Consider the following 21,661-nt stretch of genomic DNA (forward strand, 5'->3'; position numbering starts at 1 on the left):
TGAACTTATGTTGTGTTAATAAAATACTGTTAATAAAAGTTATCGAATAATGTTAATTGTAACACAAAACACAAGATCTTAGGTGTTTGAAAAAATGTACATTTGATATTTGACAAACACGTGTATTGTATAAAAAATAAAGTAACATGATACAGTATGTACAAATAATGTTAACCTAAGTACACACATGTGCATACCAAGTGATATTAGTTCTATATTACAGACTTAAACGACTAATGATGCAGGCAATTCGAGTTACATTTTGTACTATTCCCTTCTTGTAGCTTCTGCGTACTTCCGGGAACGATTTGGTTGAGCAAGAATAAAATTGGAGTGTGGTGAAATTCTATTAGCAACCCGAACGCCCTTATTTTAGAATCTGCAACAAAGTGACAAGAAATCTTTACTCTCGTAATTTTTTCCTCGATTCTACGTGCTTTTGGTTGTTTTCGATTCAATCGTGTTTTTCTGTCAAGTTTTCCACTGAAACTTTTTATGCACTTGTCCTCGTTTCAATTTTCCTTTAAATATTCAAAATATGTCTGATTTTCGTAATATGAGAATAAAATTCTTTACCCTCCGCTATGAAAATAATTAAATGTCTGTCAATCGTTAATTACGTTCTAACCAAAATTTTGATTGTTTCAATTCCGTTGACGCAAGGGAGAAATTCTTTGTTTTAATTACCTAAATAATAACAAGCCGAAGAGCGAAGCGCTCCCATTACCACCACTTCTTTTCTTCGTGAACAGGGATGGGTACAGGCACCTTTTCGACGATCGGAACAGGTACGTGCACCTTTTCGACGTGATGGACTGGCACTGGAACGGGCACCTTTTGCACGTGATGGATAGGAATTGGAACAGGGACGGGCACCTTCTCTACGTGATGCACTGGTATCTTCTTCACATGATGATGATGAACCGTATGCACGTGATAAGGCACATGGATACGGACGTGCTGGTGAGAACTGAAATCATACGTTTAATTTTCTTCCGAACGAGTTGATTGTCTTCTTTTTTAATATACTAACTATAGATTCTAATACAAATACAATAATAAAATATGTAAATTCTAGATGATAATACTTCGTTAGTTAAGAAAACAACTTAAGAGAAGAAACAAAATAATGCATCTTAATTTTGTGTTTAAAAATTTGTATTTTTATTTTTGAAGATAATACCAGGTGAAAATAGTCATACGAAACGTTCAAACATTTTGACAACTTACCCATGGTAGCCTGGTACTGGCGAAGACAAGGCCACGGCTAGTATTCCGAACACGATTAGCTGCAACACGAATGTGAATTTGTGATTTGCCCATAAGGCGAAAAGTGCACCGTGACACGGCGTATCGTGTCATTTATATGCGCGACGTTACTTTTTTTGCTCTTTTTTTTCGAAGTTTCACTACTCATCCTACATGCTTCGTGCAATCATGTCTCGACAGGGTGAAAGTGTTTGCAGTTCTAATTTTGATTAAACGTTTATCGAAATGAATTTACCTATTACCATTATAAAATTATCTGACCGATATTACAATAATCGGCAAGAAGACAAAACAAATATACAAAGAAGCAGAAACTAAGAATGAAACTAATCTAATTTACGTATATGATCAGAAACCTTGGTCTGCGCAAAATTTCCTACGGATTCCAAACGAAGCCATAAACAAAATTGCCAGAAAAATAATCCTCAAAGTAATTGATACGAGAATCAATTCGTAAAACGTTCACAAGGAATTTTCGTATAATTCTACAAGTTTATAGCACATCGTTCGAAATCACTGTATTCGTCGATCCACAAGGGTAGTTCACCCTTCACACGAAGCTTGGCCGAAGGTTCTACTCACAACGATGGTCTGGGAGCGCATCCTGCTCGGCTGTCTGTTCTTCTTTTTTAAATGACTACAATTTTCTTGCTCGACGTGACGAGCCCACGAAACGACACGGTCGCAGAAAAAGAAAGAAACGATAGAAAGAGGAAAAATCGAATGAGACGAACTGAAGCTCGATTATACGTCGATCACACGTGAGACCAATGTTTTACCGATGTCGATACGTTTCTGGCTTTGAACGGCCGGGGATGTGTGCTTATAAAGGACCAACCGAGGTGGCCAAAACCACCCGGTGAAAAGCCACAGGGTGGGAGAGCCAAAGTCGCTCGACTTTACGGTTACGTAAAAGATAGGAAGCGGCCGACTCTCTGGTTACGTCCGTTCCAAGCGTTCTCCAAGCCTGCGTAACAACACACTGCGTACGCTACGTGTCCAGCTTCGTTCGATATAATTTACTTAGGACCGAGAAATGGCAAAAACCTGTCTTTAATTACGATATTAATTCATTCGAAGAGTCAATCAGTTAGTCATTTCACCGTTACGTAGACGATCGTAGAAATAGCGCGAGTGCGCGTTTCCCGCGTTTTCTGAATTATGGATGAAACGTGTTGAATCAGATGGTGGTGGAAAGTAAATTCTGTCAAATTTTCACGAATTTCCTGTGAGCATATGTGCGATAGTTGAATTTCTTAAAGGAAAGTTCGATGGCCATTGGAAATGAAAAGTGGATGGAATTTTAAGTGTCTCGTTATATTTGTTGAAACTTGGTGATAGTGTGAACATTTGTGAATTTTATTGTCAGAAATGACAGAAAGGAGAAGCTGGTTCGTATTTTGGAAGTCAAAGCAGATGTTTCTGACACCACTGAAAATTAATCGTTTCTACGCAAAGAAACGAATTGATGTTACACGAATTTAGGTATAAATTGCGGTGTTATAATACGAATTAGAAAATTATTCTAATGAGACGATTATAAAAGAGTACGGGAGGTAGGAATATCGGATGCGTAAATGTTTTCGACCGAATGATTCGCAAAAAGGAATTCTTAATGTTGAAGATATGCATGTGTTACATAAACGTTGGCTGTAAATTGTGCTTTAAAATGGGAAAAATTATGTCAAAGATATATCATTCGTTACTGCGTAACTGGCTGAAGGCGGTGGCGGAATTTTTGCATTACGTGATCGATTTCACCCAAAACGTTTACAAAATTTTATGTCTTCTGTTGTGTCTGTATTAGGCATAAACAAATAAATAATTAACAAATGACAAACTGATGCTTTCTATTCTACAAGCTAAATACTTCTAAGACTGACTTCTCATCATTAAGTAACGACACTTTCTATTAAGATACACCAATTTATCTATCCATTGATACAATATATTCTCGTAGTTTTGGCAAGAAAGAGAAATTCGTCTACGCATAACTAAAACAGTGTCGAAACATCGTAACAAGCCCAAAAGTGGTGTAATTGACATAACAGAAAATTTTTCTGTGGTTCAGCATGGTCGATGATATAATCATACCAGCCTTAATGTACGTAAGAGACATCATATACTAGTTTATTGCTTATTAATTGTAGTATCGCGAATCAAGCTCAATGCCAGTCGAGCGGAACTCGTTGGAAGTGGATCAGGAAAATTATATTATAGGAGACGTCTAATAGTGGACATTGTCATCAATCTGTCCCCCTTTTCCTCGGCAAATAACACTTGGCGCCTAATCGTGAACTTTATTTCGTTCCTATCGCTGTAAAGTTGCAAAACTTTTCTCTTCCAGCTGATAATTCAGTTTATCTCTTCCCATTCTTCGTTCAATATTTAATGACGATAGTGCACATTAGAAAATCCTTTAATGCCATTTTCCACGAAACATTTTTACTCTTCTATGAGTTCCTTTAGCGCAAGACGATCGGAGTCACGAATTTTCTTTTCCTTTTCTCTGCGTTAATTGAGTGTAAACGGCGTGGATAGAAATTAGATGCAATATTCAACTTCCTGCACGTAGTTGCAACATTCTACCTTTATCGATCCCAATTCCTCTACTGTTTGATTAAGTCTTATTTGACAGACGTGCCACTGACACTATTTATACAATGTATATGAAACTCAAGTATGTAATTTGCATTAAAGTTACGACAAATACATCTGCTAATTGCACGTTAGAAAATACATAATCAGTTTGATCAAAGCATTCGATAAACGATCTATTAACTCGGTCAACCACGTGGAAAATCACGATTTTGGCAACTATCATTTATTACGCACTCCCGTTCAAAAATCATAAAACACTTTTTTTTTATTCTCAATAAAACTTCTGAAGTAGATTGCGAACTTTAAATTACATGCATTTTTCTAGTAAATTTGTTAATATATTATCTGGCTCCTTTGTTGTATTTAAAATTTCAAAATAAATTCTCTTTCTTCGTATGTTTTAACGATTACCTAACGTATACAAGTTTTTAAGCAAATATGTAATAATTGTCCGAAGAGTTTTAAGCGAGGGTGTACCTAATAATTGCACATTAGTATCTAAATGTTGTGAGAATTGAACCACGTTAAATCTCCGAAAAATTCATTTAGTTGCCACCAATTAGCTCAGTTACGTGAAAACTCTTGCCTCCGCTACATGCAAAAAAGATGCAAAAAAAGATGAAAAGAAAACGGGAGGAAAAGATGCAATTCCTTAATTTCAGATTCGGCATTTCCGGTGAAATACGTCCAAGTGATCGACTCGCTTTCTAGTCAAGGTGGCCTCAGTTCTTTTGCGAAAGGAATCAGTGTTAAGAGCAAGGTAACCTCGATCCGCGTCAATGTAATGCCTGTTGCATCCTTTTTTTTTTTTTTTCGTGTGTGCACTGCGTCGATCCAGCCAGTGTTGTAGGAAGTGGTGTAGCTCGCATACTTAAAATATTCATCATACAGGGAGAAAGCGTTTCGTAATCCTCCACCTGGAATACGAACCGTATCTTACGAGCTGCGAAAGCGAGAAAAGGATCGAAGATCGTGATGATTTTGAGAAGGTTCGGAGTATTCGAGATTACGCAAGAATCCTCCCAAATGTGTATTGCAAAACGAGCATATATTATAAAATGATCTGGAATAAATTAAGTTGGTTGGTCTATTATGGCATAATTTTGACGAAAAGGAAAGACGCATGTTAAAAGAAAAGGTTTAGCTAATAGTAGAGGAGATCAAATGATGTTAGAGTTTCTAAAATTCTGCATTATTTTATAGCAATGAATTTAAATTAATAAATTCAAATTCGTCTAAAAAACGAGTGATCTGTACTTAAAGATTAATAAAAATTGCGATTGCAACATCGTGGATTATCAGTGATACATGTTGCGAAAGGATTTTGCTTCTTAGCATCATTGCTCAAGATATAATTCTTTATTTTCTCGTTTTGGGCTAGTGCACGTTTCAATAAAAAGAAGGTACATTTGCAGAAGGCTTGCAACGAAATCCTTTTCGTTGCATAACATTGTATTCCAGTTTCGTAGCGATGGACAATACATAACGACGAGACGCGTCGTACGACGATGACGAAAGGGACAGGATTAGAGCATAAACAAAAAAAGACGAGGAAAAAGAAAACAGTAGCGGGCGTTACGGCACATTTTGTATTTTCGATGTGGCTGTGATCGTTGTCCGCTTACGTAAGAATCTGCTTGCAATCATCCCCACCGTATCCAAAACGCTTCTACCTCTTCTGTCTCGTGAAAGTCACGTCGCCAGTCCGATTTTGAGGGAAATATGCTTCGGTTAATGTGTGACGAGAGAAAATGAGAAACGTGTCCGATGAAAGTCAAACGTTGGAACAAATCCAACGTGTGACTCGTGGTATGCGATATAATCATAAACGGCTGGTTAATTGTTCGTCCGATTTATTGAAATCGAAATTAAGACGACATCGATCGATCAACAGTCTGTATCAAGCACTTTGTACTGAATCAACCTTGTTACGAGATTTCTTCCTTTTGATTATTGCATATTATATAATCATGATTTGAGGCGAAAAGGAAATCCTGAGTCCGATATTTTATACAGTACAGCCCAGCGAGGATATAGATCTTCGTGTTTCGCAAAAAACGTTACTTTCTAAAGATAAGCTATTGCTAACGATATTTTGTTATGCCATAAAACAACATGTGGCATTATTAAATTTTCATATAAACGATTCTGGCAATGAGTTTATTAAACAATGAGTTTTATTCTTATTTTGATATATAGATACAAAGGTAAATGCAATCTGATGGTACGAGCACTATCTTTACATAGTACGATATAATTTGAATTATATACATTAATCTATATATATCTACATTGCTGATCAAGTAAAAAATATTAATTCAATCTGCATTTGTCACATCCATTACTTTCATCCATTGCTTTCACAGTCATAAATACATTGCTTAGTTATAAAATGATATACAAAGTATTTTTGTGCTGTAAATCCTTACTAAGTACTGGCATTTTTTACAAGAATAACATTTTATTAAGTACAATTAGGATAGACTATTTCTTTTTTTTTAACTTGGTGGTAACTCCAGACTGTGGCTTCTGCCAATCTAAAGGTTTACGACGATACATGGGCCACGGAGGAACTGTAATTAGAGCAGCCATCGCCAATCCTGCACCAAGGATATAAATTGTTTGTGAAAATTGTTGAATAACATATCCCCATATTAATCCAACTATCTGTAAAAAAAATGATTTGTAATCTTGAGCATATTCTGTACAGCGCAATATTTTTAAATACAATACTTTACTCCAAAAAGTGTTATGATGAGCCTTGATAATTTTTCTGCCCGAGCTTGACCATCATAGTCCTGAAAAAGAATTTTATTCAAAGAAATATAGAGGAATTACCTGACTGAATTTTGACATATGGTGACACATAACCTAACCAAGAAGAAAACAAAAACTAAAGACAGTTACATATATTAATAAATTAACTTACCATATGCGTTGGGACGGATTTAATATATTGCACCCAAGAACTCATTTTAAACAAATATAAAGCTAGTACTTCCACGCAATCAAACTACAGTATAGTCATAGATTTTGACTAACACGTTGGCAATTGTTATTATTCGTGTGAAAACTGTAGTGGTAGTTTCTTAGCAGCGCCAACTTTAACGAATTTGTAGAAAGTACAATGAACAAAATTTAATGTAATATCTACGTACATAAGTTGTATTTATAAGTATCTATGTTCAAGTTCGTAAATTTGTGTATCATTGCTGAAATAACCTGTGTTTTAAGCATGGAAATAAAAGAAACATCAATGAAGATAAGACTTCGTAATCATAGCCTTCTTCGTGTGAGTCAAAATTTTAGTTTAATCAACGAACTTATAAAATTGCAAAATAATGGCCGTTAAATAATTTATTTCCGCGTGAAAACAGCGTTCGATACATTAATTTCACTTTGAATTAGTAAGATATTACTGTAATCATTGATATAAATCAGTATCTATAACATTATAACTTTCTTAATTGTTGTGCAATTTCTTTGGTTTATCACTTTACGGATATAACGTGCACAAACGTTACGTGCATTGTACTTTCTAATGCTTCCAAGTGAGAATTTCTCCATTGAAATTCAATGATATCTGATATATTGCGTTTGGAGCATAACGATTATGTACATACACATATACTTATATTGATTCTTAAGTTATATTAACGCTTATAAAAAATGAATTCAAGACTTTGCATCTTTAGATTCCTTCACATTGCTTTCCATCCCCTCTATCGAATTTGCGTATCGTTAGGATAGAAAGAGGTTGCAATTGAAATTATCATAATTCGTGCTAGAGATCGTATCGTTGATCAGTTAAATGGAATATAATAATGAGAGTCAGTCAACTTTTCTGTAGTGTCGACAATACTCTATGTGTCAACGGTATTGGTTAGGAAACGCATTTCTAGTCGTGTAATAGTATGCAACAGTTAGCCGGCATTGTTGTAACAGTTTTAAAGGAGAAACCGAGTCATGCGGCATGTATAAGTCTAACCGCGTTTCTGCTCGCGCGGAATTCGAAACGAGATTGAAGTAAAATGTCTCAAGGGCGTCACTGTGTTACGAGACTATCGCAATCGAACGAGAAAATCGACAGGTTGGAATTACGAAATGTTGGTCATGTTTCTTTCCGCAATATAAATACACGCCGTTTTATTTTAAACGTTCTCGCCTTCGAGAATCAAAGATCGAGTCGATTTAAACATCGAATATTTGACAATCTTGTAACATTCTTTTATTTGAATTAAGAATCTTTTAGGATATTAATATAATCATGATACATTCGCTATAAGTAGTACTTTTTCTTATTACAGTCTTTCTCATAAATTAATACATTCATAAGTACAGGTTTTACAATGGAAAGTGATGTTCGAAACATGTATTTTTGCCTTGAACCAACAAGTATTATCATGTAACACTTTGTAACAAAATATTGTTAAGTATAGTTAAAAATGACAGTAAACTATTTCTTCTTTTTTTGCTTAATTGTAACTTCAGATTGTGGTTTCTGCCAGTCTAAAGGTTTACGACGGTACATAGGCCACGGTGGAACTGTAATTAAAACTGCCAGTACAAATCCCGCTCCTAATATGTACATTGTTTGTGAAAATTGCTGAATAACATATCCCCAAATTAGTCCAACCACCTGTAAACATAAATAAGGCATATGTAAGTAACCTTATAAAGTTGAATTGAACATCAATATTTGATGTATAATATCCAACCGCGAACAGTGTTATGATGACTCTTGATAATTTTTCTGCTCGCGCTTGGCCATCATAGTCCTGAAAAGAAAATTGTTTAATCAGGAAACGTACGAATTTGTATAAATATATATAAACACCTGTTGTAGTAAAATAACATAACCTAACACAAATGTTATGCACTTCTAAAAAGTCATAACATTACTTTTGTGAGGTTAATTTGTAAACTTACTATGTGCGTCGGAATAGATTTGATATATTGTATCCATGCACTCATTTTAGAAAAGTGACAGTGACTTGCCGGTCGATTCACATAAACAAGCTTTCATTTAGACGTGGATTACGCGATATTATTTACGCATGCGCTGAGACGTGCTTTCTCACGTGCGCTCTGCTGTGGCGCGAATTATGATGATTTTAAGTAGTTACAGGTTATATATTTATACTAAACATACTAAATATTTAGAGAAATATCATAAATAGGTATTCTGGAAGTGTATCTATAAATATTATTCGTTTCATAATTTTATAATACACAAAACATTACTTGTTATTACAAAAATATTGTACGTATAAATATCATTCAATTTTCACACTCAATTCTAAGTTTTATTTACTACATCGAGGTAGTGTGCTTTTAATATCTTTTAAAAATATAGTGGTACAGAATTGTTTATACGATTTATAATGAATCAAGCAGGATGAACACATTCAACTTTCACAATATTTCTTCTTGAGCAATTTGTTCGAACTGATTTCGACATATTCTTCATTAACAAACACTATCTACATACACAGTTCAATCCTATCATAATCATCTCTTCTTTAAAATTATATCTACAATCCTTCAACATCTCACAACTTCTCATTTCCAATATTCCTCTCATCAAACAACCAAATGCATGCGCCTAGAAATAACATGGCAGTTAAATTGTCAGTCGATCACGTTGATTGAGAAATTTTTCCCTGGGAATCATGAATGAACTTCGCCGCATGTAGTCGCGATTAGTATTCAGGCAATCAGAGCCTGGCGACAGTTGCGTCGTCGTATATCGGCGAACTCCATGCTGGCTCGGTGTTAGACCTTGCAAAATGCACGGCATCTGCCACGGTGGGGAACGCGGCGAACAGGCCACCTTTGTATTCCAACAGGTTGCACTTTCTCATCATCTCGTATACAGGTCCTACAATGTGTTCAAATCGTTGCGTATCGATTGGGTCTAACATTGCTTCCGGTTTGATCATGCGGTTCCGCGACGCGATTCTACTCACCGGAACACCCGGCGATGTACACCGATATATCGATTTCACAGTACTCGTTGATCAGGTTTCTCAGGGTCGTTGCGCCCGCCAGGTCCATGTGACTCACCGCGCTCAGGTCCAGTATTAGGGTTCTCAGCTGTGCACAATGACAAGGAAATTAATTTTCTACGAAAGTGGGTCGGCAGTTTTATGGTTTCTTCGGGCTGGTGTAACGAGGATATAGTTAACGTTGATATTCCTTCTTGTCGATTTAAATAATAATTTTACTAACAGGATTATATTATACTGGATACTATTGTAAAATACTGGAAGATATTCTATATCGCATCTCTTACCTTCCTAACTTCCTTCAACTCGTCGTGTTTGAAGCCTCCATTAGGTTTCTTTCTCGGCGTCTGGCCAGCAATTTTATATACCTCGTCACGGAAGTGTTGCCGACAGGCGAAGTTCAAGCTGCCTGAATAGTGAAATATTCTTATACCCGGCAGCTCTACCGTCTGAAAATACGACTTCCGTGTTAGATCTATCTCAAACTCGTTTCAGCCTGTACCGCCTCGAGAAATACACGATACGAAAAAGAAAATCCGCTTTAATCGAAATAGATTCCCATTTTAACGTAACTCGATAAGAAGAATGTATAAAAAAAAAAAAAAAAAAAAAAAGAGAAAAGAGAAAAGAAAAGAAAAGAGAGACTATCATTATTCCATACGCTTTTATATCTCTTGGTATCCAGATAAAGCTCAGTACCAGGTACTAGAGCGAGTGAACAGGTGTAAGGACGGATAGAAAAGAGGATTAATTTGCCGATGCAGAACACGATTCCAATTAGAAGACCATATTCCACGTCCATCAGAATTACTGATATGAATGTCACCGCCCAGATAACCCCATCCGTTTTGTCCAATTTCCAGAATTTCTTAAATTCTGTCACTTTCATTAGCATCCCCTTTAGAGCCACCACGATGATGCTGGCTAGAACACACTATATGGAAATATAATGTTTTATTAGCTACTTGAAACTTACACGTATAATCGATTGAATTTGTCGATTTTCGAAATTGTACAGATTTTTATTAGATTTTTGTATTTTATATAATTAAGAATGATTCAAATATTTGTGAATTACCCGTGGCAGAGGCTCGAAGAAGGGGCCGATCCACAGTAAAACGCTAATTAGAATTCCACAGGATATTAGACTAGCTAATTGAGTTCGTCCGCCGACAGTCTGCTGGATCAGGGATCTAGAGAGCGAAGCTGTGAATGGCATGCAAGAGAAGAAGGATCCAACTAGATTTCCGACACCCTAGAAATCATTGAGGATGACGATAATTAGGTTCTTATGTAAATGAGTTGCATTGTCTTTCATACAGCGTGACATTGATTGCTATCGCACTATATTAATTCTAAAGCGGTCGCGGTGTCAGCTTCGATAGATAAAAAAGATTGACTTTGACGAATCAGGTCAAGTCTACGACATGAATTATTTAATTGATTCCCCGGTTAATTAAAATGTCAATAACAATGCATCAGATTTTAATCGTGTGACTACACACGCTGTTGCTTCATGCGATGTACTTGAATGCATTCCAAGACTAATTTAATGGTCATACAATCGAATATTTCTATATCATAATTCAGACGTGGGTTATATACCAGAAATTCCAATTCAAATTTCATTCGAAATTTCCAAGTTAAATATACATTCAAACCTGCGCCATTAGCTCCTGGTTCGAGTCCACTTCGTAACCGAGTTTCTGCGCGAAGATTAACGCCATGGACATGGATATAGTATAGGACACCATAGTAATGACGAAGCTATCTAATAAAATGCTCGGTACCAAAGACAATGGTGGCAAGGTCGGAGACGGCAGCCTGGAAGCAATGGAAGAGAAAGTTACCATAAAGATGTTGCTTTGTTTCAATGAAACACGACACAACTATCGTGAATAATACAGTTTCGAGAAACTTGGTTACCCGATTGGGATGTCGCCCACTATCGCGATCCCATAAACTTCTGTAAGGTTCACGTACACTGAGAGGACAGTCCCAAGCACAACCACTAGCATTTCTATGGGGATTGGGAATGGACTTATTTTCGCGAACTTTGGCTGCAAATAAAATACGATTTTTTAGTGTAACTCCAGCTACCTGGCTCTGTTTTTTTTTTTTTTTTTTAGAAAATATTAAAACTGAAATTTTTTAAATACCGAAGAATCTTGAAATGAAGTATAAGAAATTCAGTTTTATTAAGATTTATAATATTTCAATATAATCTCTAAGGTTTTTATGCTGTTAGTTAAAATAATATTTTAATTCGTCTTTGGAAAGTACCTTTAACGCATTGTTGACAATGAGAACCAAAATGATGACACAGGATAGCAGGAGAGCAACCCCATTGATAGATTGATAGTTGTTAAAGAAGTCCACGTAACTCTAAAACGACATTAAACAACCATAATTAGGGACTGAGCTTCCTAAGACCAAAATCTCGTTACAATGTCTTCTAAATAAAACAAACAAACGCGATCATCTTACGTAAGTGTCATTATCCACCATAAAGTTATATCTCAAAAGTTCAATCCCCTTATGTAAGTGAAACACAATCGGTGAAAGTACTGTTACATTAAACGCACGTTATTTCCTTCGTTTCTATTATTTGCAACTGTATTGCTGTAACAATAGCCTAATCGTCGAACGCAGCACGTTTTACATCCTTTTGTCAGGTGTAAATTGATCAACAAGTTACGAAGATTGCGAAGGTCTTTTGTCATTGGAACCAGTTTCTTTTTCGTTTCTGCGGTTTCTTTAGTTTGACCAAAAAGAAAATCCACTTGAAGAAATTCAAATTAGGTTGCCTACAAAGTGGCGCAAGATTATTTAATTTTGAGAAAGTTTCGGTTTCATTTGCCATTCGGTGACATTTGAATTTGAAATAGCTTTTTGACGGCAACTTGTGATTTTGTTTTTATACTTTCTCAATGAAAATTTAATTTAAGGTACACGCGTACGTGGAAAATTAAAGTGTTAACAAAGCCTTGAAATCTACTTTTTCTTTCCCAACAATTTTCCACAAGAAGTCTTCCATTTTCCAAGATAGAATCGTGGGATTCCGGATGTCTCGGAACTTGTTTCTCTCTTTCAATGAGCAATTGAAATTGTTAGAAAGTCACTGTCGGAATTTCATTTGGCATTTCATGCGTTCACCTGTCTCCGGATAGAAACAAGAACCGAGTTCTTTGAAATCGGCATAGTCCGCGTTGAAAACGACAAAGTGGAAAATCGACCGTGTTGCATGCGGTATTCGACGTATTTGGTATGAAAGGAAACGAGACGAGATGATATTAACAACCGGTACTTTTTGATTCTCGTGCTATTTCCTCTTTAACGACATCAGGAACAAACTATTAGAAACGTTGCAGAATGTCTTTGAAGGAAGTAGAGACCCGGAAACGAAAAGAACAAAGTAAAGTGTTGGACATTCTGATGTGATTATCGCGACCATTGTGTTTTGTTTAATTTGATGTACGCTTCTGTTCGAAACTTTGGGACATCCTTTGCTCTTCGGATGAATATTTTTTTACGAAATGAAAATAATACTATAATTCTAACATTCGTTGTTAAATTAATCAATTACAGTATCAAGGCTAAAAGTGAGTAATATTACGAATAAAATATTCATTCATTCGAGGAAGTTATTGTTTCTTTTAAGACACGTGTTACGTTTGCCGAAGAGGAAGGATATAAAATTCTATGATAAGTGGTTTTCTCGTTTACACGTACCTGAAATTGAGGTCTGCCGATACGGCTCGTTAATCCTTTACAAAGAAGTAAATTCATATGAAGGAGAATTTCAAGGATCGAATAGTCCATAAATCTTTTAACGATGGTTTTCGTGTATAGACAGCTGACGAGATATACATTTTTATTTTACGCGGAAGAAGAAATCTTTTTTTAGCCGAATTTTATTACACGAAAAAAGAAGTTCAACACTTTGCTTTGTATAAGTCACATTTTTCTTATTATTCCTCATTGTTCCTTGTGCTTGTTTTGCACTTGAAAATCACACACTTAAAAACCATACATTTTTCAACTGGTTCACTGTTACAAGGTCTCGCTAAAATACGGTTTCATATAAAGAAAACACTTGATAATGCGACTGGCAATATTACGACGATGAGAAACAAAAGAAGTTGTTTGATTATTCTACAGCCTGGTAAACTTTGTTATCGCATGGAAAAATTTCGTTACGCTAATTAATTCTTCCTCCAACGGTATACTGAAATATACGTATGTAAGAACAAACAGCATCGTTAATTATGGAAGCGAAAAGATTAACTAGCCAGCAACTACATAATTGGTAAACTATCACGTGTCGGACGTCAATTATATTCATCACGGTCGTACGTAGAGTGTTATATACATTTTTAAAGATTTATGATAGTTACTACGACGAATAAATACGTGTACTAAGCTTTCCTGTATAATTAATTTCTTCGATTGCTTTCTAAAAGTTTTAATTTTGTATAAAAAGGTTTCTCCATTCTCTTCTTCAATATTTTTGCATTTCTCATGTTACTAGAATTTTCTAATTTAAGCTCAGCAGGTTATTTTGTTTGTATCTTTCTCCTAACTATTCGCCTAACTTCCTATATTACGTTCTAGGAGAAAGTAAGTAGACAACACACCTGTCGATGGTTCAAGCAGTTCGATCAATTAACTAAAGGTCTCTCCACTCGTATCAATTACATTTAGTTCGACAACCTTCTATTTTCTCCTATAAATTTCGCTCAACAAACAAATAATCCGACTTCAGTTTTCGATTTTCGCTTTGGTTCACGAATATTTATAACACATTAAACGAATTGAAAATTACTTTTTTCTTTAATCGTAAAATTGCAATAACGCGAGATTGCTTTAGAACGTTTCGAATTTCCAGACTGCTCTCTCGTAAAAATCGAATGATTTCTCCTGTGGCCTTCGCGTGTAATACTTACTTATCTAGTATAATCGATTTCTTCGACTGTTCTCCAAAGGTTTTAATTTCATACAAAAAAGAAATTCTTTTTCATCCAAAATTTAAACTGTCAGAGAACAGACGAGGAAATTACGCCTACCGTTAAGAATCTCATACTCACAAAGATCAACTTGAAGGGTCCTACGCGTTTAGGTAGGTTTTTCAGTCCTAGTAGATCCTTCACTTGCGACGTGAACACGTGAATCGCCGCGGATGTGGTGAACCCGCTTACGAGACTATCTGCTAGAAGCGATGCAACCACTCCCAATCGCAATAAATACATTACTAACTGAAAGATTATCAGATCAATGAGAAAAATCAAAGATTAAGAAAGAATCGAAAGATTAAGAAATAAAAATATTAATTAGAAAATTAAAAGTTATATTTGGGGTTTTCCAGGTCTAGTTGCATGTATTTTCTAAAAATAACACTTCTAACGGAGTAATTAGAAAATTTGTAAAGCTGTAATACCATTTATATGATACACGATATTAAAAAAGGAATTGTTCTTCGTTAATTCGCTACCTTTAACAATTTTACGTTTGAAGATTCTACATGTAGGAAAATAGATAGAACGTTCCAGTAGATCCAAATACTTCGTAGATTGAAGAAAAACGGTAACGAGGCGGTAAAAGATTACCTGAATCAGGGCCACGGCGAAAGTGACTGCGGTGGCTACTTCCACGGGGGAATATCGATTACTCGTCGAGGATAATAGCTCGTTTTCTGTTGTCGCGTTCTTCGGCAGTTGTCCTTGAGAGCTGTAGGTCGTGACCACTTTTCCGGTCATCATACAAACCAGCGCGAAGGTACCTTGATATCAACAGACCGGTTATTTTAACTATTAAATTGTGCGAATTTTTAACTTCGATCGTTGTATATTTTTAGACATTAGTAGTCGTCAATGTATTATATGAGTTGTATGTAAAAATAATGGTCTACGGTCAGCATGAAGGTGTTTCGAAAATTTCATTGATAATTTTACAGGTATTTTTCTTAATGGTGAAATATTTGAAAAGCTTCTGGGAATGAAGCTTTTCAAACTGATTATAACTTAAACGAAGTTTGTCTATTTGTGTCTTTTTTATTGTGTCTATTTATGTCTATTTTAATGAGATATTACTGACTGGAATAGTCGAACTTTCGTTACCTATATTGACAAACATACGTAATAATAACGCACCGGATGGTATTATAACGAGAAAAAGCAGTCAAGTGCCATGGAAAATTGCGTGGCGATTTTGTCTGAGCAAGGTTGGAAAGTGAAGCCGAAATGAAAGTTAGAAGGAAGCGGATACTAGGAAGCTTCATCGAATTACGAGGACTATTCAGTTTTAGAATCACGGAAAACTGTTTCCTTGAAATTGCGAAATTATGAAATCGGCGATTAAATTTATTAACGTCTGGACGAATATGAGAAAACATTCGGAGGAAACATTAATATCAAGGGTATGTACATGTAACTCTTGTACAAAATGGTAAAAGTTCGGCAAGTGACTACTAATCGATGGTTAACGAAAAAAGGGGAAGAAGAACAGTCGTGAAGCTTCCGTATTTCGTAACACGTTACATACTTAGAATCATCGTTAGTATTATCAAGAGAGTCTTGAAATTACTGAATCATGTTTGTTTGCTGTTTACCCATTGAATTATGCCTTGACGTGCCAAGGAAGAGATACACAAGAACAGGAAAGAATGCCATGTAGATACCAACTATTGGTGGAACGTTGCCCAATATTGCGTACGCCATTCCTGAAAAGTAATTGCGTTAATTATGGGAAAAATAATTTTGGCCCCTTGGATCGGTAAAGATCAAGTGTATAGGAAAAATAAATTTTATCGAGTAATAGGACTGTCGATCTTCTTCGTCTAAATAGACTCTAACTCCAAATTATTATGAAAGAATTTTCCACTCTGGACGTGTACCAAAATTCGTCTATTTTTAATATTGTTCTTTAGATTTATATCATTGACACTCAGCTCTGATAATAAGATACTCAAACGCGAGACAGGACAGACGATCCAAACACTGTACTTCTAATTTTCTTAACATAAGACTTCAAATTTTCAGGATAAACAGACATCTCTCGACAACTGGCATCAGTTCATTCATATCTCAGAGTGAATTTATTATTCTTATTTGTATTAATCATAAAAATGCCTCTTTGGAAACGTTCGTACCTTGAGGAATATGCATTACTGCCACGGTGATTCCAGCAATGATGTCGCCCAGTAAATCGGTCTTCCAATTGTAAGCCGACAACCATCCGATAAGGGGTATGGTATTCTTCAGAATCGCCATCGGCTTGACCTTTCTGCATTTCATCGAGATGTTCTTCAGAACTGTGACATCGACCATCATTCATGAGCGCCATATCTTTGTACTCTTATTATCGTAGAATGTCTAGTAGTATAGAGATTTTTGTCTGAAGGTTTAATCCTAGTTTTCCTGAATTAATGATTTTGTCCCTCGTATCGTTTATTTCTCCGAACCCGTCAATTAATCATGGAACAAGTGGGCAGTAATTAAGGTTTCCAGGGTGTCGTTAGAAGGAAAAGAGATTGATTTGAAAGCTAGTATAAAGATTTATTATTACGACAGAAATCTAGTCCCAAAATAGTACAAGCGTGAAAGCTAAATATTACTTGCTAACGATAGTCGTTACAATAACAAATATATATATAGCAAACACAAATAACACGTTATATTCAGTTTCTGTTGCAACTATGAATATCTACAATCAAATTCTCCACATGATAATCACGATAACATTACTAGGTAATCGTAGATAATATTTATCGTAAACCTGTAATAACGAAAATCGGTTAATTATGTTGCACAATAAGGAAAGAAAACGTTCGACTGTAATTGAAATGCGAAAAAAAATTCCTTGTTAGATTCTTCGATTCGAAGTTTATATAACGAGTCGTTAATTTTCATTCCTTTGATCAGACGAAACACAAGTATATTGCGTGGCGATTACTCGACGCCTGATGGTAAATAAGCATCGCGGCTTGGCGAGGCGCCATGATTCTTGGATTCGCTCGCTGGGAATCCGCGTACGATACTTACGTGATTCGTTCGGCTTCGCATATTTGAACAAGTGATCAAGCTCGTCCTGTTGATAGACCGGTCGTCTCACCGTTAGTTCAGGGCTGAGTGCCGTCATCTCGTCGCTCAGATCGTCTGTGAATTAGTTCGCGTCTCGTGAGACCTTCTCGTTTCTTTCATTCAAACCGGTGTGCGAAATTTTTGTTGGCATATAACATCGTAGGAACCGTGTTAAATGCAGAATACGTGTTTCGGATAACGTGTATTATTACACGTAACTGAAGTACTGAGACAACAAACGTACAAGTACTTATGCGTTAACAGTTTATCGGTATTGCTTACGCAAAATTACGTAAACTTATCTCAGACATGCGAATAAGAAATTATAGAGTATAGGTATTTAACCACGTGGCCTTTCCCACTTTCTAAATGGAATGTCTCGTATAGCGCGTGCTTATTAGTGCCGTAAGGAGGAGTTTACCAACAATTGGAATTCTTCGATGGACGCGCGAGAATTTAAATGTCAAGTTTATGATATTGGAAGGTGGAAATTATCCAAGTGGAAAAGAATTTTGTAAAATTCGAACAAAGGTTGCACGTGATAATTTGAAAGTCGAAGTTCTTTCGGTGAATTAGAGCGGATAATTAAATGAGTGTTCTTTCGAGATGGGAGATTGGTAGATCGAAATGGTTAATTTTGAATTTTAAATTTCAATTGGAAAATATAAATTTATCACGATCACATCGTATTTTGTTTGACTCAACATCTTGAATCTAAGTTCGTATTAAACGTCGTTCAATTGAATCTCATTGTGAAATCGCGGTATAAATAAGAAATACTCAAATGGTAACAATATATTCCATCACGTACGATCCATCAAACACTTTGGAATCAATTAGCTCAAAAATAAATGCCTCAATGAGACTGTGAGTGTTGCAATCTTTATATATTACGCGTGTGAGTATAGATAGTGATATCATCGAAATATAAAATCCTTCGATTGACCATAACCTACGACATTTTGACCTCAATTTTCTTCCGACGACTATGAAGTCATTGCATTCGATCATTCTTGTCTTAAAGACAAATTTAAAATTGAGAATTTTCGAATGTTCAAAATTTAAAACTTGTAATTTCCGAAAGTTTCACATTCTCTTTCAAATCTTACAATTTTTTTGAACGCAAACTTTCACACTTTCAAATTTTCAAAAATTCAAATTTCCAAAAATTCAAATTTTCAAAAATTCAAATTTTCAAAAATTCAAATTTTCAAAAATTCAAATTTTCAAAAGTTCAAATTTTCAAAAATTCAAATTTTCGAATTCCCAACGTTTCAAAATTTTAAATATCCTCCGTTGCTGATCAAAGAAAAGAACTCCACTGATAGTAATCGATCTCGATCGAAACGAAACCACGCTTTTTTATAGGATAGACCGGGGAAACCCCATAGAGAGCGACCTGTCATGGTGGTGCTGAGACGTGTACCACTTGCACGGTATGATTCGCGGCTTCTCAGGAGCACGCAAGCGTGTCGAGCAGCTGAATAACGCTACGTGTTGTATCGAAAAGGAAAACGCGGTCTGACAGAAGATCGACACACTATGATAACTCGGCTGCGCTGTCTATCGCTTACTAACGTAACAAACGTGAACGCGACGCTTGGCTCGTGTATTTTCCATTGGAACTGAGTCACGTGCCGGTAATCGGGCCAAGAGCTGTCAAATAAACGCGCGTTCCTCGGATAACGACCGTGATGATACTTCATCTCGATTAAGATGCTTAATTAGGCCGATGTAACTGCGTGTCTGACCAGTTAGAAAATGAAATTGATACCTCTGTTGTCGTGGAACGAAGCTGGAGATTCACGAGATGAAATTGCGTCATCGAGGATTTTAACCCTCGCGACCCGATTCTGCGTTTATAGTGTGTTTTCTCCATGTGATCAACGTGAAATCACATATTTGGTGTTTGGTGCATTACGTTGCACAAAATATTTCCAATTTACACATTCTTTTCCACAGGTATAGTTTTCTTCTTAGCTTCTACACTTCATGTTCGCGGTGTCAAATTTTTGTAATCATACGATACGAAATTTAATATGGAAATAATTAATCAGCACGTAACCGAAGCAACAAATACAATGATGCAAGTACATTTTATAACCGTCGTAAATCATTGCTCTTGAGAATGTTGAATGAAAGTTATCTTAAACAAGGATGAAAAGTATAACAAGTAAACTGAAGTTCTTCCTTCTTGACGAATAATCAGTACTTATTATAAAGTATAGATATAATTATTTATATAAATAAATAAAATTACATAGATAAATATACATAAATATTTCGAATCAACGTAACACTTGTCAGTAAAAAATGCATCAACGAATCGAATACTTGTCGTGCATTGATGAAGTAAACCGTTAGATCGATCTTCAACAGTCAATATTTCCAGTACAGAAGATAAAGAACATTTTTAGATGCAGACGCAGTGGCCGTTGGCGAGAAATGTTCTGGAGAGTTTATCACGTGAGTTTTACTCTCAAATACACAGCGTTGTTTAACAGTTACATCATACGATCTTCGAGTTGTCGATCGAGCACGGGGATGTTGACGCTGCGTTTGAAAGCAGGTCGAAGTCTATAGAGCGATGGTGTAAAAATCCGCGGAAACGAGGAAAAAATTTCCAACAAACGAGCAAATCACCACTTATCTCGTTGGAACGATATTTTAAACTCGGATGCTTACCGACGGTTTAGCGAGATTCACACTTCCTCTTAATCCACGTTTATTCCAATTATCAGGCGTAAAGATGAACTGAAACTCTTTACGAGAACAAATCTTCTTCCTTCAGTACTCCATGATTCCACCAGTGAAAGGCATTGTGTGAAATTGTGTGTAACGATGGTTTACGAAGAAATAAATTTAAAGATCCTCCAGAGATTGAATTTGCAAGCAATTAAAGCGATAATATTTTAATTTCACTGACAATTATTTGATTTAATATCATAGAATAGTACGATACTTTCTGGATATTATGGTATAAAATATACTCGATTAGAAGATATTCATTGTATATTAATAATATAGAAAGTAGAATAAGAGATGAAAACGCGTGTTATGATAGAAAAATCGAGCGCTGGTCGATCGATCGACGAACGTTAGTCTGTCGACGCTAACGAAGTCCAACTAAAATCGCGAACTCGAGGGAGCACTATGAGGTACATACCAGAGAGATTTCACTTTTGATCGAGCGCTGGGTCGGTCGAGTATAGCGTTCTTGTTTAACTTTGTTACGTTCTGTTGTCGAGGACACCCCGTTCTCCCGTAATCCGAGGTGCTATGGCGTCAATCAGAATTTTGCAAAACCCATGTTTTGTTAACACACAGAGCTCGACGATTTATGGACGTCTCCTTCCTTATCTCCCCTTTCTGTCTCTACCTATGTGATAGTTAATTGAAAGAACCATGAAGTCGTGATTAACATTTTAAACAAGCTGTGTTTTCTGACATTGCGATGATTCTTCTTTTTCGAAATACGCCGAAATTTATTTTTGAGAGTAGACACTTGGAAGTTTCGATTTATTAATCTCTTGGTGACGTATTTCAATTTATGTTGCATCGTTCGTAGAAACGAATATTTTATTCGTAACAATGATTTTCTTAGAATGCTGCAATACTATAAATGTAAGCACGATCGAATATTGGCGCCATAATAAGATTGGAGGATAAAATATCAGTTAACTGACGTTTATACGTAGCTCGGTA

At 35.9% G+C, this 21,661-nt stretch overlaps 5 protein-coding genes across 23 annotated transcripts in view; 1 reads left to right on the forward strand and 4 right to left on the reverse strand.

The window, feature by feature from the left end:
• Positions 1–101: 101 nt before the first annotated feature.
• Positions 102–2,056, reverse strand: LOC143303643 (uncharacterized). The gene is made up of 4 exons (XM_076624781.1): positions 1,852–2,056; positions 1,231–1,289; positions 688–970; positions 102–379 (listed from the first exon to the last, which is right to left on the reverse strand). The coding sequence occupies exons 1-3, from the start codon at positions 1,870–1,872 to the stop codon at positions 724–726; spliced, it is 327 nt and encodes a 108-aa protein (XP_076480896.1). The 5' UTR covers positions 1,873–2,056; the 3' UTR covers positions 102–379; positions 688–723.
• A 3,969-nt stretch (positions 2,057–6,025) lies between these two features.
• On the reverse strand, positions 6,026–6,959 carry LOC117153560 (signal peptidase complex subunit 1-like). Its single transcript, XM_033327720.2, has 3 exons — positions 6,800–6,959; positions 6,609–6,668; positions 6,026–6,537 (listed from the first exon to the last, which is right to left on the reverse strand). The coding sequence occupies exons 1-3, from the start codon at positions 6,842–6,844 to the stop codon at positions 6,355–6,357; spliced, it is 288 nt and encodes a 95-aa protein (XP_033183611.1). The 5' UTR covers positions 6,845–6,959; the 3' UTR covers positions 6,026–6,354.
• Positions 6,960–7,034: 75 nt separating this feature from the next.
• The window catches only part of LOC117153716 (uncharacterized), an 84,060-nt gene continuing 69,433 nt past the window's right edge, over positions 7,035–21,661 (forward strand). For 12 of the 19 annotated variants that reach the window (XR_013059244.1, XR_013059242.1, XR_013059246.1 and 9 more), the window contains exon 1: positions 19,832–20,422. Coding sequence is in view for 3 of the 19 variants with exons in the window: in XM_076621619.1 (XP_076477734.1) it covers positions 19,718–19,918; positions 20,374–20,422 (250 nt within the window). In the remaining 16 variants the exon portion in view is untranslated. Of the gene's footprint in view, positions 7,163–18,028; positions 18,855–19,324; positions 20,423–21,661 lie in introns of those variants that run through there. The other 7 variants (XM_076621619.1, XM_076621645.1, XM_076621623.1 and 4 more) reach the window with 5 other exon arrangements.
• LOC117153493 (signal peptidase complex subunit 1-like) lies at positions 8,146–8,958 on the reverse strand. The gene is made up of 3 exons (XM_033327598.2): positions 8,800–8,958; positions 8,589–8,648; positions 8,146–8,509 (listed from the first exon to the last, which is right to left on the reverse strand). The coding sequence occupies exons 1-3, from the start codon at positions 8,842–8,844 to the stop codon at positions 8,327–8,329; spliced, it is 288 nt and encodes a 95-aa protein (XP_033183489.1). The 5' UTR covers positions 8,845–8,958; the 3' UTR covers positions 8,146–8,326.
• On the reverse strand, positions 9,168–19,495 carry LOC117153492 (prestin). Its single transcript, XM_033327593.2, has 14 exons — positions 19,356–19,495; positions 17,918–18,031; positions 17,026–17,187; positions 16,486–16,596; positions 15,485–15,657; positions 14,966–15,133; positions 12,162–12,263; positions 11,805–11,938; positions 11,540–11,702; positions 10,957–11,133; positions 10,540–10,812; positions 10,166–10,327; positions 9,840–9,966; positions 9,168–9,751 (listed from the first exon to the last, which is right to left on the reverse strand). Exons 1-14 carry the CDS (start codon positions 19,360–19,362, stop codon positions 9,588–9,590), a joined length of 2,037 nt encoding a protein of 678 aa, XP_033183484.2. The 5' UTR covers positions 19,363–19,495; the 3' UTR covers positions 9,168–9,587.

This window comes from Bombus vancouverensis, chromosome 1, assembly GCF_051014615.1.
Source record: "Bombus vancouverensis nearcticus chromosome 1, iyBomVanc1_principal, whole genome shotgun sequence".
Classification (NCBI taxonomy): domain Eukaryota; kingdom Metazoa; phylum Arthropoda; class Insecta; order Hymenoptera; family Apidae; genus Bombus; species Bombus vancouverensis.

Coding starts and splice junctions, on each gene's coding strand:
- LOC143303643 (XM_076624781.1), bottom strand. CDS start 1,872: ATGCGCTCCCAGACCATCGTT. Junction 1,290..1,851: donor TGCGCTCCCAGACCATCGTT/GTGAGTAGAACC, acceptor TTCGTGTTGCAG/CTAATCGTGTTCGGAATACT. Junction 971..1,230: donor CCAGTACCAGGCTACCATGG/GTAAGTTGTCAA, acceptor GTATGATTTCAG/TTCTCACCAGCACGTCCGTA.
- LOC117153560 (XM_033327720.2), bottom strand. CDS start 6,844: ATGAGTTCTTGGGTGCAATATATTAAATCCGTCCCAACGCATATG. Junction 6,669..6,799: donor AATCCGTCCCAACGCATATG/GTAAGTTAATTT, acceptor ATTCTTTTTCAG/GACTATGATGGTCAAGCTCG. Junction 6,538..6,608: donor TCATCATAACACTTTTTGGA/GTAAAGTATTGT, acceptor TTTTTTTTACAG/ATAGTTGGATTAATATGGGG.
- LOC117153493 (XM_033327598.2), bottom strand. CDS start 8,844: ATGAGTGCATGGATACAATATATCAAATCTATTCCGACGCACATA. Junction 8,649..8,799: donor AATCTATTCCGACGCACATA/GTAAGTTTACAA, acceptor TTTTCTTTTCAG/GACTATGATGGCCAAGCGCG. Junction 8,510..8,588: donor TCATCATAACACTGTTCGCG/GTTGGATATTAT, acceptor TTATGTTTACAG/GTGGTTGGACTAATTTGGGG.
- LOC117153492 (XM_033327593.2), bottom strand. Junction 11,939..12,161: donor TTGTCAACAATGCGTTAAAG/GTACTTTCCAAA, acceptor TTTTATTTGCAG/CCAAAGTTCGCGAAAATAAG. Junction 11,703..11,804: donor GTGGGCGACATCCCAATCGG/GTAACCAAGTTT, acceptor CATTGCTTCCAG/GCTGCCGTCTCCGACCTTGC.